The 15,823-nt window shown below is 41.3% G+C and overlaps 1 protein-coding gene across 5 annotated transcripts in view; it reads left to right on the forward strand.

Annotated features, from left to right (window-relative positions):
* The window catches only part of COLEC11 (collectin subfamily member 11), a 45,381-nt gene that overhangs the window by 11,634 nt on the left and 17,924 nt on the right, over positions 1-15,823 (forward strand). For 4 of the 5 annotated variants that reach the window (XM_063150800.1, XM_063150802.1, XM_063150798.1 and 1 more), the window contains exon 2: positions 12,467-12,622. In XM_063150800.1, coding sequence (XP_063006870.1) covers positions 12,493-12,622 — 130 coding nt within the window. In that variant the 5' untranslated portion in view covers positions 12,467-12,492. Of the gene's footprint in view, positions 1-4,938; positions 5,626-12,466; positions 12,623-15,823 lie in introns of those variants that run through there. The other variant, XM_063150799.1, reaches the window with a different exon arrangement.

A 15,823-nucleotide genomic window follows, 5' to 3' on the forward strand; every position in this document is an offset into this window, starting at 1 on the left:
AGAGAACTTTTTGTTATCATCAGAGAAAGTTTTGTAAGAGATCTAATTTTTGAGAATTAAAACAAAGAGCTTTAAAAAATTTTATATGAAAGAACCAGCATTGTTAGGTGGCACAGTAATAATAGCCAATGAATTAAAAACACCAGACAAGAATCTAATGAAGACCTCACACAGGAAACAGAAAAAACCCACAAATCCCCTTATTAAGTAGGAAAAGAAAAATGTGTATCAATGAGCTTTGTCAGAATGGTGTTAATAAGAAAACAGGTCTCTGATGGCTCACTGGAGTGGAGCTATGTTCAAGAAATGTTAAGGAAACAGATACTGAGAACATGTGGAAGAGCAAGAGAAGGACTGATGGTGCATGCTGAGGAGACTGCAGAGTGCTGGATCTGCCAGCAGCACTTACAGGTACACTTGCAGTGTTTCTCTCTAGCTGTGCAATGAACTTGCAGTTTAAAGCTAATGTAGAGATTAAATGAGATAATGTAGTGAGAGCCATGCTGTGCTGAAAAAACTCCTTATTGGAGATTATCTTCCATTGCTGTTTAGTATCTTCGTGAATTGGGTTTGTTCAGCCAGAAGAGAAGGTTTTGGTGTGACCGAATTGCAGCCTTCCAGTGCCTGAAGGGAACTTAGAGGAAAGATGGTAAGGGACTTTTTACAAAGGCCTGTAGTGACAGGACAGGGGGAAAGGGCTTCAAACTGAAATTAAATAGTAGAAAAATATTCTTTACTGTGAGGCACTGGAACTGGCTGCCCAGAGAAATTGTGGATGCTCCTGGAAGTGTTGAACCCCTGGAAGTGTTCAAGGCCAGGTTGGAGCTCTGAGCAATCTGGTCTAGGGGAGGGTGCCTGCCCATGGCAAAGTGGTTGGAACCAGATGACCTTTAAGCTCCCTTTCAACCCAGGCCAAGATATGATATATGATATGTCAAAGTTGCCTTTTATGTAATTGTGGAGTGTCAAAAACTCTCAGTTGTTGTTTTCTACTTTTATGACAGTTGTACAAAACCTATAGAGGGACTTGGTGGGCAACTGGCCTCCAGCCATGGCCAGCCCACTACGTCTGACAGACTGTCTCCTAAGCAACTCTGTATTTAAACATGCATTTGGCTAATTACACTTAATGTACAAGTGATTGCATCACACTGTTCCTTGATTCTAGGGAAGATGACATTAAACACTGCAGCTACAGTGACTGAGTACATGGACTTTCTGTTATGTATAGAACTGATGTCTCTGTATCTTTTTGGCAGCAATGAGTAACTGTGGCAAGTCTTGGTTTTGTTTTCATTGTTCCTTTTCTTAAGTCAGATGGTGGATGTTGGGATTTCAGGTCAGTTTACTCTTTAACACCATTGAAGCCTTTTATTTTACTCGTAACTGCACAACAGTAGCATTAGTTTTTGCTCCTGTAAGTGCCCTATAAATTCTGAGCCGACAAACGTGGAGGTTTAAGTGCTCATTGCTTAGCTGTTCTGCAGCTTCTTAATTGGTGCACAGCTGCCCTCTGGTCATTTTCTAGCTTTGTGAAAGGTACATCTATGGCTATTGTTAGAGAATTTGCTGAGTACCAAAGCAGTGGAAATGCCAGTAGTTATCACTTACTTAACACAGCTTGTTATATTATTCCCTAGAAATGTACATTATTAAAATACAGAAATCTCTCAGGGCAGTTGGTTAGATGGAAGAACTTCAATGAAAAAATTTCTAAGAGGGTTGTCATCCTCAAGAATCTTTTGGTAGCAGAAGCATCACGATATACATTTAAGGGAAGTAACATCTTCTTTATATGGATTCAGATAAACACCCTTGCTTGCAAATTCTGTTCTTCACATTCTATCTGTTTACATCTGAATTAATATTTCAGATTTACAAAATGAGATGAGGTTGTCAAAAGCATCTCAAACTGCATGCAATCCCTTGTACTCCTTCTCAAATTTTAAAAATATTTGTCAACCGGTGCATTGTACATGAAAAAGTATTTTGAGTGCATGTGTTGTGGCATGTCTAAGAGCTGCTCTGGGAGGTTTTGCCACTGAAAGATATTTCCACTAGGTTCCTTTTGGCAACAGCTTTTACACTGGATCATGGCTATTGCCAATGATATAGACTGATTAGTGAAAGTCTGCTGTGGCATACCAGTGTATAATAGTAATACACAGTATAGTGTAAGAATACTTTGACTTCTGAGAACTTTGTTAATGTCTAGAATTGAATGCCTTTTTGTGTGCTTCAACTAAGTCACATCAGACACATAGAAACCTGTTTATTTTCCCACTGCATTTTGCTTATACAACTATTTCTGTGTACCAACCATATATTTTCTATTTATGTGGGCAGCTGTTTTGATAAGTTCCCCTTTCTTTTGTCTTCTTTCCTTAATCTGTATTTGAAAAGATGTGTGAGACCTCTAAGAATAAAAGGACATTGGGTAGTACTGTTGCTATCAAGATCACCTGTCACTTGTCCAATGAAGATATAAAAACATAGAATGGCCTGGATTGGAAGGGACTTTTACAATCATCTGGTTCCAACCCCCCTGCCATGGACAGGGACATCTTTCACTGGACCAGGTTGCTGAAAGCCTCATCCAGTCTGGCCTTGAACGCTTCCAGGGATGGGAACTTCCTTGGACAGCCTTGTGGGGGTCCCTTCCCACTCTCACAGTAAAGAATATCTTCCCAGTATCTAATCTAAAGCTACTTTAAATTTCACTGTAGTCCTGTCACTATACAGTCTTGTAAAAAGTCTTTCCACATCTTTCTTTTAGACTCCCTTTAGGTACTGGAAGGCTGTAATTAGGTGACTCCAGGAATCCCAAATATCTCAGCCTTTCCTTGTAGGAGAGCTGCTCCATCCCTCTGGTCATCCTGGTGGCCTCCCCTGGACTCACTCCCACAGCTCCATGTCCTTCCTGTGCAGGGACCCCAGAGCTGGTGCAGCCCTGCAGGTGGGGTCTCAGCAGGGCAGAGCAGAGGGGCAGAATCCCCTCCCCACGCTGCCTCTGATGCAGCCCAGGGCACGTTTGGCTCTCCAGGCTGTGAGGGCTCATGGCTGGGCCATGTCCAGCCTCTCACCCCCTCACACCCCCAAATCCTCCTCAGCAGGGCTGCTCTGGATCTGCTCATCCCCAGCCTGTGTTGATGCTGGGGCTTGCCCCGACCCAGGTGCAGCACCTTGCCCTTGGTCTTGTTAAAATGCATTAAATTCCATGGGCCACTTCTCCAGCTTGTCCAGGTCCCTCTGGATGGCATCCTGTCCTTCAGGAGTGTCACTGCACCACAGCTTGGTGTCTTCTGCAGTGCACTCAATCCCTTCATCCATGTTACTAATGATGATATTAATTACATTGGTTTCAATACAGACCCCTGAGGGACATGACTTATCACTGATGTCCATCAGGACACTGGGCTGTTGGCCACCACCCTCAAGATGTGATTGTCCAACCACTTTCTTGTCCATCTAACACTCCACCCATCAAATCCATATCTCTCCAATTTAGAGAGAAGATGTTGTGGGGCACCATGTGAAAGGCTTTACAGAAGAGAAAGACAGAAAGAGAAGACTTCCAAACACCTCAAGAAAGAAATGACATCTGTAGCCCTTCCCTTGTCCACTGATGTAGTCACGTGTAGAATCACACAGGATCACATGTAGAGTGTTAGTTGGCTCTCAGCCTGAAAGTAAAAACAACCTTTTGTTGAAATAGCATTGACACTGCCCCAGTTCAAATGCAAGATTTTGATCATCTTGCCACAGTGTTTTGTTATATTGAGGATATCACTACAAGAAATATGTCCTTGTCATTTGAGGATAACATTCTTGGATCCTTTCCATAACTCTTGGTGGCTTGCATGCTATTACAAAATGCCTGATGTTGTTGTGTTTCCTATGTTCTGTATCTTTTACTGGTTATTATATTCCATTGCAGCCTAGTATTTTGCCATATCTTTCCTTCTTTTAAAATGTTCCCACTCTCATTAATGTGCGGGGTTCTTTTTTGGTTTTTGGTGGGTTTTTTTTTGTGGGTTTTCTTGTAGGTTTTTTGTTTGTTTTGTTGTTGTTTGTGTGTTTGTTTGGTTTTGTTTGTTGTTTTGGTTTTGTTTTGTGGTTTTGTAATTTGTTTATTTGTTTGTTTTTCCTGGTAATTTAGTCCCTTGAATTCTTTCACTTATGTATCTTCCTGTTTTCTGTATGCTGCTGGCATGCAGTGGCACAGTTTTGTAACACACCGAAGGCCATCTCAGCTGCTGCCAAGGGCATTCCTTTCCTTGGCTGGCATAATTTTTCACAGGAATTATGGCCATTTTATCCTTGCCAGGAACCAAGGAATTAAATCAACTAAAAAACAACATTACAAGCAGAGGATATCTTACTGCTGGAATAGCAGCCTGTGCTAGCTGGGGTCAGCTGGCCTTGGTGACAGTACAGAGAAGGGCAGGAAGCCAGGCTGCTGTTAACCCTTCTGTAAACTGACTTAGCTAATTAGCAGTGATGGGACACCTCTCACCTAACTTTACATACCTGCAAGGCTGAACTAGTGATACTCAGCAATGAACAGGTACCTCCAGAGTCAATTTTCTGTATTGAGATGAAATGAATCCCTGTGCCAAGGTGCCTTTCTCTGACTTGGCTACACAGTGTTCAGGATGTTTTTCTCAGACTGACCACCTAAGCCAGAACAATTAAGTCCCCTCTAAGGGTCTGTTTAAAACTAATCTCTGCTAGCTTGAGGTCTGGACCTAAGCAGAGTTGTCCTGATAAATGGGCATCTGCTAATGGCAGCTGTGCTCTGTCTTATGGTTCACTTTTTGTGGTGTCATACTTGAAGCATTGGGAAGAACTGGGAAGCAGTTCAAGTGGCTTCCCTTTGTTCTTTGAACCTCCTTTAATTGCAGTTGTCACTTGTCTAATGTGTGAGAAAAGGGGGTCAGCTCTTGTTTTTTCTCCTCAGTGAGGAGTAGGTTATTGTGACAACCAAAAGCAAACCTTTTTCCTGTCCCCTCACCCTCTGGGATGGTGCCATTGCTCCTCTGTCCTTTCTCTGGTCAGATGTCTAATTTTTCCCTTTTCCTGTACGTCTGCTAGTAGTCTATATTCTATGGTTTGTCTTTTGTTTTTATTCTTCCTTTAATCTCAAAACCTGCTTTTCTTAGATTTTGTCTTCTCTCTGGATATTCCTGACCTGTCCATGTGTTTGTATGTATTCAGTTGTGGGACACAAAAACAGAAATCAGAAAACTCATTTTAGCCAGTTTAGTGTAGTGTCCTACCAATAGGCTTGATCTGGCTTTGTCATCAGGCTTTTTCTCTGCTTCCTTTCATCCTTTAATGTAGCATGCCTGAGCGTAGTCTAATTTCACTTGTTGTGTCCATCCAATGTGAGCAATTACTCTCTTGGGGAGCTGGAGCTGTGTGTTTCAATCCTTTTAAGTTAAGGATCTTCCATAGTTGTTACTTCCCACCCTTTGGATCAATACTTGAATGGCATTTCTGTTGTGCAAAAGGCAGGTGCCACTGCTGGCATGGCTGGGATGATTGGATGGGGCCTTGATAGATTTCTGTCTCCTCTGCACCTCCCAGAATGGAACTGCAGGACTGGGACAGCTCCCTCCCAGGGTGAGTTTGCTTTTTGAGCCTGTCCAGTGCCCTCAAGAACACAATGGTCAGGCCCACCTAGGAAAACTTCCAAACACCTCAAGAGTGAGAACTTGTTGCAAAATGTAAGTGGGAATAATATTGCACAGATATCCCAACTTCTGCAGCTAGTCCCATGCCTCTGTGGATGGGAAGGGCTGAAAAGCAATGCCTTAAAACTTCATAAATAAAATTACAAATGCATATGTTCATAGGATGTATTTATTCATGTACAGAAATGTTCCCTGCAGCATTCTCCACGTCATTCACTGATTCTTGGTGAATCCTTGGGTTTTTATTTCTTATAGCTAACTGTGTGGGGATAGTATGAAGTTCTCATGTAACTGCTTTGTAGGAGTGGAAATGAACAGAGACATTTTAGACCCCTGTTTTAGAAGAACTGATAGTTAAATTAGAACCCTGTACACTAGTTTGTTTGCTTGTTTGTTTGTGGTTGAGAATACAAAAAATTTGATCTGACATATAACAGTGATGGCAGCCAAAATCACAAACTAGTTTTGTAAAATATAGCTGAAGGCAGAAGAGATCTTGTAATCTAGTCGAGACTTTGACTGAAACATTGCATGAGAAATTCTGTTTAGTATTTCTAGTTGTCTCTGACCACCAATTTACATAAAAACAAAAATGTACTTGAGTGTTATTTTCTACAAAAATCCATAGATTGTCTAAAAATCCATAGAGAACTATTGTGAAAAATTTTGCACTCAGGTTTCATCTCCCTTGAGTAAAAGTTTTGAAAACTTGCTCTTTTCTGGCACTACTTTATCTCACTCTTGCTGAAGCCTCATTTTTACACTTTCAGTACAAATGACAGTAAGTTAATTCTAACATCAACCTATTGACTTCAGCAGAACAACATCAGGATGAAATTTGTCCCAATTTTACAAAACATTCTTCTTGATGAAAAATGAGACTCTCTACATCTGATAAGGGCATCTATGTTGACAAACTAATGATACCTTACACCTCACAAACACTGTGTGAGGAAATGGCTCTATTGTGCCAGTGTTAAGTGTACTTTGGGGAGTAACCAAGGACTTAGTATCAGTTTGCTTTGTAGGTAATGCCAGCAGCTTCCCATCAGCTTGGACTCACTCTTTTGTCCTCTACAGCAAATCTTGCTGTTCTTCAGCATCATCAGGAGCTGAAATGTGTTATGTCTCTGCTTTATGCTACTCCATGCTCCATAGATTTCACAGAGGCTTGGTATCCACGGCAGTTATGGTCCTCATTTTTGCAATTCTACATTATTAATATTTAGGGAGTTTTTTCAGTCTTTCAAGTCCATTGTTTAACCTTTAAATCAACACATAGGATTTAACTTGAGAGCATTGCAATGTTAGGATAATGATCACCCAATGTTTAAGCAGCTTTGTAATTGATTCTGATTTTTATAGTCCAGCTAAATGGCAAACGTTTGCTTACCCAAGGTAATGTGCAAGGGAACTGAGAGGACAAATGAGAAAATGCTTAGATAAAGTAAAAGCCTAGCTACACAAAACATCTGTAGGTTAGGAAGATTAATAAGGCTGTAATGGAGAAAGATGAGGTCAGTGACACAGGTTTCATCTCCAGTGTGAAAGGCTTCTTCCCCAGGGAATGATCCACATCCCTTGGGCCAAGGGGTGAAATGCAGCTTGTGCCAACAGTGCTGGAGGCTTGTCCCTTCTGCTCCTCCCCACTCCCCCCAGAAACCTGTCCCTGGTCTGAGGTGGGCACTGGAGGTAGCCCTGGGACTTAATTTATTTTTTGGTCTTTTATCTGTTCAAGATGTTTGAAATAGCATGGAGACTGTGTTACAGCCTGCTATTTTGTGGGCATGATTTTGTGGGCATGTGTTTCATCTCCTAGAATTCAGCTTAGGGCCTGCAGGTGGCTTGAAGATACGTGAGCTGCCAGAGAGTTCTGCCAGGGAGGTGTTGAGATGTGGATGACAAGGACTTGAAAAGTCAGGGAGTGAAAACTGTTGAAAGTTATTGCTGTGTCTGTAGTGCTGACTCAAACCAGCTTGGGAAAGTCACTCACCAAATGTGGCTGTGGTTCTGCAGATTTCTGTGTCTGTACCAGAAGTATACTCAATTCAGAATATAGATAATTCAGCTCAGATAACTGAGAATGAAGTATAGTTTTTAAAATTACAGCAAAAGACATATCATAATGTGAAAACTACTCAGTGAAATAAAATCAGCTCAAAGATGAGTCCTATAGGATTATACAGAAGATTAGAGTTACTCTGTAGCTATTGGCTGGCTGAGCATTAATGCCAGCAAGCATCACTTGTCTTCTGCATTTTTCATCCATTAAGTTTCATCTTGGCAGATCATCTGTGTTGTTTCTTCTAAGTCCAAAATAATGGCATAGAATTAGCCACTGGCACTTTTGGAGCCACTGGCAGATACAGGGACTTCATGCATGAGGCATCAGCTGGCTCAAGTCATCTCCAAGCTTTCCATCCCCCATAGTTGGAGGGAAGTGTGGGAACTCAGTGAGTGCCAGCTGGCTTGGCTGGTCCTGCAGGGTTTTGAGCGAGCCTGTGGGGCCTTTGGGATTCTCCAATGACCTCTCAAGGACTTGTCATTTGAAGCTTGGCTTGGGAAACCTCTTCTCTTTTGGTGACTGAGGCAGATTTCCTAAAGCTGAGAGGTCTCAAAAAATTGTTTTGAAATTATTGTGCTGGTTGCATTGATATGTTTTCATTTCTGATGGAAAATGAGGCACTTTATTATTTTTTATTTTTTTAAGTAAGTGATGCCTTTTTCTTCTCCTATTTTTTTCCAATACTTTCAGCTTTCACTGATTTAATGACCAATGTAAAAGGCCATAAATTTGACTTCTGACCCCTGCATAGGCAGTGAGAAAATATTCATACTTTTACAAGTGCTGAACATGTCTAGGTTTCTCTCTGGCATTGATTTTACCAATGCTGAAGGTACTTAAAATACCAGGGCCAAAACAGTGTTTGAAAAAACAGGCTGGTCCTCCTTTATCTGAGGACCAGTTTCAGTGAGATTTAGTTTTCTTAAATGACTTTATGCATCTAGGTCTGAAAGGGCTTGAAAGTAGGTCAGAAAGACAAGAAATTTTCTGATTTTAAAGTGAAAGTGTCTGCTGTAGCACATACCTGGAGATCAAACTGCTTTTTCAATCAGAGAAAGAAATTTTAGCTGCAGAAGGTTTCTTTTGAAAGAAGGGAGAGATGGAGAAAGTGATATACAAAGTGCTTTTGCCTTGATTTCTACTATTAATGTGTTTCTTTACTGCAACCACAGATTCTAGAGAGTTTTTAATATGCAGCCTCCTCAGACATTACTTCTGTTAGTGGCTCTTCTCAGACCAAGTTAATTTCCCTGAATATTCTTATGGATCTGGGTGTTGTTACCTGAATGACACTAAAGAATCTCCTTTTTCTAGAACAAGTCCGTTTCCTCTGTGAGCTGAGTTAATATGTGGTAGGTGGGGTTGTATCCCGTCTGTCTCTGGGACATGTAAGCCCAGTAGCAGACAGCAGGGAATGTGCTGAAGCTTTGTGGGAGATTTTGTTTTCCTCAGAAAATCCTTCATGTGTGGCTGCTGAGCAGAGCCAAGAAGCAGCCTTGACAGTTCTCTGCTGCTCCGTGTCGGTCTCATCTCTGAGCTGTGCAGGAGTTTGCAAAGGCAGATTAATATTTAACATACCTGGAGCCTTTGATCTTTCAGTTGGAGTCTGGATACATCTGAATCCTCATAAAATGCAGACAGAGGAGATGATGTTGCCTTTTATTCACTAATGCAGACACAGGAGCACCACTGTAATTTCAATTTCTTCTTCCCTCTCAGGCCATTTCATTCCACTCTCCAATTTGTCCATCAAGAATCCTTATCACCAGTCTGCCAGGTGCTCATGCTGAAAGGGCCTAATTTCCAGGCTTTCAGCTGGGTATCTGAACCACTTGGCTTGAAAGCTTCTTTGTCTGATCTTCTGAATCCTGAAGTGCTCCCACTAGATAAAAAAGGTGGGATATCCTGCCTGGGATGTCCTGCAGCCTGGTGACCAGGTGATCTCCTGGAAAAGGATTGTTTTGTCTAACTACCTTGTGAAGTGAACTGGCTAACACTTCATATGAAGTTCAGAGTTGCAGACTAAGGCAGCACAGAATCTGAAAAATATGAAAGCTAAAACTTAAGGCATCATCCAGGCCGAACAGCCCCAACTCTCTCAGCCTGTTTTTGTAGGAGAGGTGGTCCAGCCCTCTGATCATCTTTGTGTCCCTCCAGTGGACACATTCTAACAGATCCATGCATGGCTTTGTGGTGTACCTTCTCCTCTAGCTCCTGTTCCTCATCCTTGAGTGGCAAAAGTCAATTTTGCCCTGTACTCCTGAGAAGCCTCAAGTGATAATTGCTGCAATTGTGACAAAACTTACCATGGCCTAAATATTTGAGCAGCAGTTCCACACTCTCCTAGGTATTCCTTCTGGTTGGCAAAGCTTGTCTTATGAAGCAGCTTATGCCTGACCCATTATAGGACTGCATGGCAGGTTGTGGAAAACCTCAGATAGTCCCTGTTCCTCCCTTGCCCCATGGGAAAATTACCCAACATTATCCAGGATAACCTTTTCCCTAGGGTTTCCTGGCCTACTGTAGCCCATCAGACTATGACTGTATTGAGATCTCTTGACCCAACAGCTCTTCCCAGCTCAAAGCATAGATAACCATCTTTTAAGGTGTGGTCCTCCAGCTGCAGGTCTCTCTCCTTTGGAAAGAAACCTGGGGAAAAGATTTGGGTCAAAAGGGACTCACAGCATATACAAGTCTTTGCACCAGATCTGGATGATCAGCAAGAACTTAGGGGTGTATTGTGGCAACCGCCTGTCCCTCATTGCCCCTAATTGGATGTAGAACAGGTGGTGTAGCAAAGGAGTTGTGAGGCACAGAAACCTGGCCTGTAACTCATGCAATGCCCTCCACACATGAAGAAGGAGACAAGGTCTGCTCCCATCAGATTCCCTTGCTATGGTCTTCTAGGGGATAATGGAAGCACAAACTGGACAGTAATTCAGAGTGACAATTTATTCCCCCAACTCCAAAATCATCTACTTGGCCTTGCTGCTATGACATCCTTTATGCCAGTTAATACCTTCAGGCCATCCCAAAAATAACAGTTCTGCTCTCCTAGATCCCCAACATGTTGAGGCACACAAACACACATACTGGTCCCACACCTGTGCCTAATCCTATCTGGCTTATTTTTTAAGAGATTCAGGGAGTGGAAATTAATGTAGCCCAATCTTCTTGCTCCAGCTGTGAAATGCACATGCTCTTATGGTGGCTATAAAAGATGATAAAAAACCTGTTATGACTTTCAGCTTATTTGTGTGTTTCTGAGCTCTGATTAAGGACGGACATGAAAAATATATCAGAAATACATAAATAACATTTTTGTCAAAGTATTTTTACAGGCCTCCTAAATACTGTTTTTTACAGTCTTTTCACACAAACTCCATTTCTGTTTGGTTGTTTTCTGGGACATCTCTTCACAGCCTAATTTCAGGCAAGCCATTTCACTTGTCAGCTTTGACTAGGATGTGTTTCAAAGGTGATTCTCTTCAGGAGTTATTGAAGACTCTGATTCAACTTTATTGAGTGATACAGTGAAATATTACCTGCCTTCCACCCTCAATGCCTTACATGAGGGCTATTGTATCAGACAATTTGCCTGGGCACAATTCCAGTGCTCAGGTAGATGGGAAGTGAATTTTTAGGCCTTTGAGTTGGTTCATCTGTTACTGAATTGCCTCTTTAGAGCAGTATCCACTCTAAGTGGGAACTTAGTACTGACAACTTTCAGGGCAAGGCCAGGTGGCCAAGAAGGCCCAAGATGTCCTGCCCTTTATCAGCAATGGTGTGGCCAGCAGGAACAGGGCAGTGATTTCCCCCTGTACTTGGCACTGGTGAGTTTACACCTCAAATCCTGTGTTCAGTTCTGTCCTCACTGCAAAAAGGACATGGAGGTGCTGGAGTATGTCCAGAGATGGGCAACAGAGCTGGTGAAGCGTCTGGAGCATAAGTCCTGTGAGGAGTGGGGTTTAGATGCAGGGGAGACCTTATTGCTCTTTACAATTACTTGAGAGGAGGTTGTAGCCAGGATGGAGATGGTCCTTCTTCCTGGGTTACAAGAAATATGGACAAGAGGAAATGGCCTCAAGTTGTGCAAGAGGGAGTTTAGATTGTATATAGGAAAAAATTACTTCATGAAGAGGGTTGACAAGCACTGGAATAGGCTGCCCAGGGAAGTGGTTGAGTCACAATCCCTGGACATATTTCAGAGACATGTAGATGTGGCACCTGGGACATGGCTTAGTGACAGACTTGGCAGTCCTGGGTTAATGGTTGGCTGATGATCTTAGAGGTCTTTTCCATCCTAAGCAATTCTGTGATTCTAAGCCTACATGCTGCATTATCTCCTTCCACCTTTCCAGATAGCTGCTTCCAATCACGCACAGAAATCCTTCAATCACCTTCAGAAATCATGCACACAGAATTGCCTATTATTTGCATTGTTTAATCTCATTCTTGTTTAATTAAATTTCTCCTGAGCTTTGTTCCATCCAGTCTAACAGCAAAAAACCTGCTAAATGTGCTGCTGCCTGTTTCATGTGTGTCTGAGGAACATATAACCTGCTTGGAGGAGCAGCACATGTGCTTCTCATGCTGTGGGGATTATGGCACACAAATATATATTGTGTTTGTAGTGGGATGTAGTTGTAGAAACTGTTGAAAGCCTTTGGAATTCTTATAACTGTTTATTCATTCCTTTGTTTAGGAGTCAGTGACCTGTAAGTGCTCATTATGAAGAGAGATCTGGTTTTCTTGGTGACTCTAATTAGCCTTGCCTTCCTGTCACTGCTAAGATCTGGATATCCTCAACACATTGCAGAGGAGTCCTGCTCTGTTCAGATTCTTGTTCCAGGCCTCAAAGGTAATGTGAAAGCCTACTCATTATTCAAATATTAATATTTTTTTTCTAACAGCCTCAGTTGTGTTACTGACAGTTTTAACAGAGACAAAGAAGGTACCTCTCATTGTCCTCTTATTTGCCCCTGTTTGTAGCCTCCTTAAAAATTTTAAGGTCCATAAGGTGAAATTAAATGGTTCAGAGAATGCATACCAGTTTCCCAGATTTGCTTGTGATCACTAGTGCATGTTACTCTTATTCCTTGCCTGGTTGCTCTGTGTTTATACTGAGCAGTGGTGCACATACCCAAAAACTAACATCAGGCCCTACTTTATACCTGGAGAGGTTTTCATTTCCATTTTGCAATGTAATAGGAATTATTTTGTATTTTCTTGTTTTATGTTTGTCTTCTTTTGATTTTTTAAAAGCTCAAATACCTCTTAGAATAAAGCAAACCTTAGTTAGGTTTTTGGCATTTCTATAAGGTTTTTTTTGAAAAAGGCAACATTTTTGCAGAATATGCCCCCAAACTCTTGCCCAAACAAGGTGGTGCAATAAATTATTGATCTTTTCATAGGAAAAAATATATTTTGCATAAGAATTCAGCCACTGGGAAGAATTAGCATTTTAAAGCAACAACATCCATTATGGTTGTTGAAATCCCAGCTCTGTTTAGTCAATAACAATAATTCCCCTTGTGAAGGCTCTGACATTTCTGTTGAAATATAACACTTTTGAACATGGGGAAATACTTTTTAACCAAGGACAAAAAATCCCCATGAAAACCACCAGTTTATCATCAAAAATGAAAAAAAAAAAAAAAAGCATTGTGTAACAACCACACAACAAACCTTTCAGTTTTTCTTGTAATTATGCTCTGTAGTGTCACAAAGCCCACCCAACCAGAACTGCTGCCATTAATCTTATCTGTACCAATCTGGGCTTTCCCATTTGCCCGAGAGCCACAGGGTGGACTGCAGGCATTGCCTGTTGTGGTTAACTGATTGGGAAGGGTGAGGCTCAGTTCTGTTCTGCAGCTAAATTATTCACACAGCTGAGTTGTGAGCCCAGCTTGGACAGGGGTTTGGCTGGGGGATAAACTGCCCTCTCCAGGCATTGCCCAATTTGTGTGGCTGCTCTCTGCTTGGGGCAAGAGAATTGGCCTGCAGGGATGTGGGCTGTGCTTAGCTAATTTGCTTTAAGAACATGTCTATTTCTTAATATTTATTATTGTTTTGTCTAGTATTATTATTGTTAATTGTTCTTATTATTATTATTGTTATTAATGCAGCTTTGGATGCCTGAACTCAGCCAAAATCTGTTCTTTACTATTCAATTCAATAAGTGACTTTTGATCTTAATAATATGTAGACCTTCTGCAGATGTTCTTGTTAGAGAGAACAACACTATATCCAGGTCTTCTGAGGTTTAACTAAGGCTTCAGTAAAGTTGTTTAATTTGTTTGATATATTTACTGTGTAAAAGTGACTTACAGAGTCACAGTGACTTACACAACCAAATTAAATATATGTTGTCCAAATTTGCATGAAAGATCAGTCAAAGGCTGAGATTTCACAGCCCCAAGGTCTGAAAATATATTTTGTATCAAAAAACTTGACAGGATGAGTTTTTTTGACTTCTTTGCATTGATTTTTTTAGTTTTTGTAATCAGTCAAAATTAGCATCTATTATTACTTATGCATTGTAATGCAAGAATTATGATGATGATGATGATGTTGTGCAGCAGAGGTTTTTAAAGTGTGTAAACTGGCAGGACCCTTTGGCAGATGACAATTCTGAGCCTGGAAACCAGGGAGAGGCCTGAAAGCCACTGTGTGTTAATGATTCCACTCAGTTTCATAAGATATAAGCCTTGCAAAGAGAGATTGATGTACAAATTCAGTGAAGCACAAAATGACCTGATACAGACCTAGTTAATGTGAAATCCCTAAAAAGCTTTCAGGGCTCCAACTATGCTGTCAGGGGGACTGGCTCAGAGAGGTGGTGATGAGATGCTGCTGTCCCCCCCTGGCACAACTCCAACCCATCTCACTGGCCAAGGCTTCCTTTAAACTGAGCACACGTGTGGCCACGTGCCCAAATTCAGCTGCCATGCGTCAGGATTTGCTCGCTGCAGCTTTTAGATCTGCACCATCTCCTCCTCCTTGCCTGGGCTGCCAGCAACATCTCCAGTGGTGGAGAAATAGAGTTCCACACTGCTGCTGGGCATGGCTCTGTCAGAATACAGGAAAAACAGGTGCAGGGAAAAAATGCAAAAAATTAGGGAGACCGTGGGATATGTGAATGGCAGAGGAGAGGCATTTAAGGTGTGGTGCAAAAAGTGGAGCCCAAATGGGGTGATGAAGGAGAAAGTCATCAGGGAAAAGTACACAGAAGCAGGGGAGCACAAAGGAGGAATTTTAGAAGAACAGAAAGAGATAATGGGGAAAAACAAAGGAAGAAGAGTTCAAGAATCAGACTGAGTGGAGAGACTGGAAACTAAATAAATGTAAAATGAAACAAAATCAATTAAGATCTTACAGAGTAAAAGAGAAAATCAGAAGGGGCATGAGATGAGAATGAAAGTGGAAATAAATGAGGAAGAAAGCTACTAAAGACGCCAAGAATAGTAAAAGCACAAATGAGATTATAGTCAGCAGTTTAGGTCTTAGGGGCAGGTTTTGGTGGTTTGTGTTTTGGTGTTTTTTTGGTTTGGTTTGGTTAGGTTTTGTTTTGATTTTTTTTTTTTTTTTTGGTTGGTTGGTTTGGTTTTGGTTTTTTTGTATATTTGGGGTAATTTTGTTTTGGTTTGATTTTTTGGTGGATTATTTTGCTTTCTTTCTTTTTTGTAGTCATTTTGGTGTGTTTTTTTAGGGGGGGAGGTTTTGGTGGGTTAGTTATTTTTTTTAACTCAAGAGTATAAAGGAGTGAGATGAAAAGTGTAAGGGGAAAACCATGGGTGTGAGAATGCAGACAGCAGACTGAACCATGTTTTAGTAAGCCAGCAATATTAACAAAAAAAAAACTGTGCTGTGTGTGAAAAAGCAATGGATGATGAAGCCTAACTACACAGCTCACTCATATTCTTCCTAAAGTCCAATTTCTTTTGATAGGCACATGAAATTGAAGTTACTACTATTGTGGAGAAACAGAACAGTCCTTTAAAGCTTAAATTCTCAGCTTGCCGTCTTGTTTTGTCTCCCTTCTAGAGTCCAAATCAATAGT

This window comes from Melospiza melodia, chromosome 3, assembly GCF_035770615.1.
Source record: "Melospiza melodia melodia isolate bMelMel2 chromosome 3, bMelMel2.pri, whole genome shotgun sequence".
Classification (NCBI taxonomy): Eukaryota; Metazoa; Chordata; class Aves; order Passeriformes; family Passerellidae; genus Melospiza; species Melospiza melodia.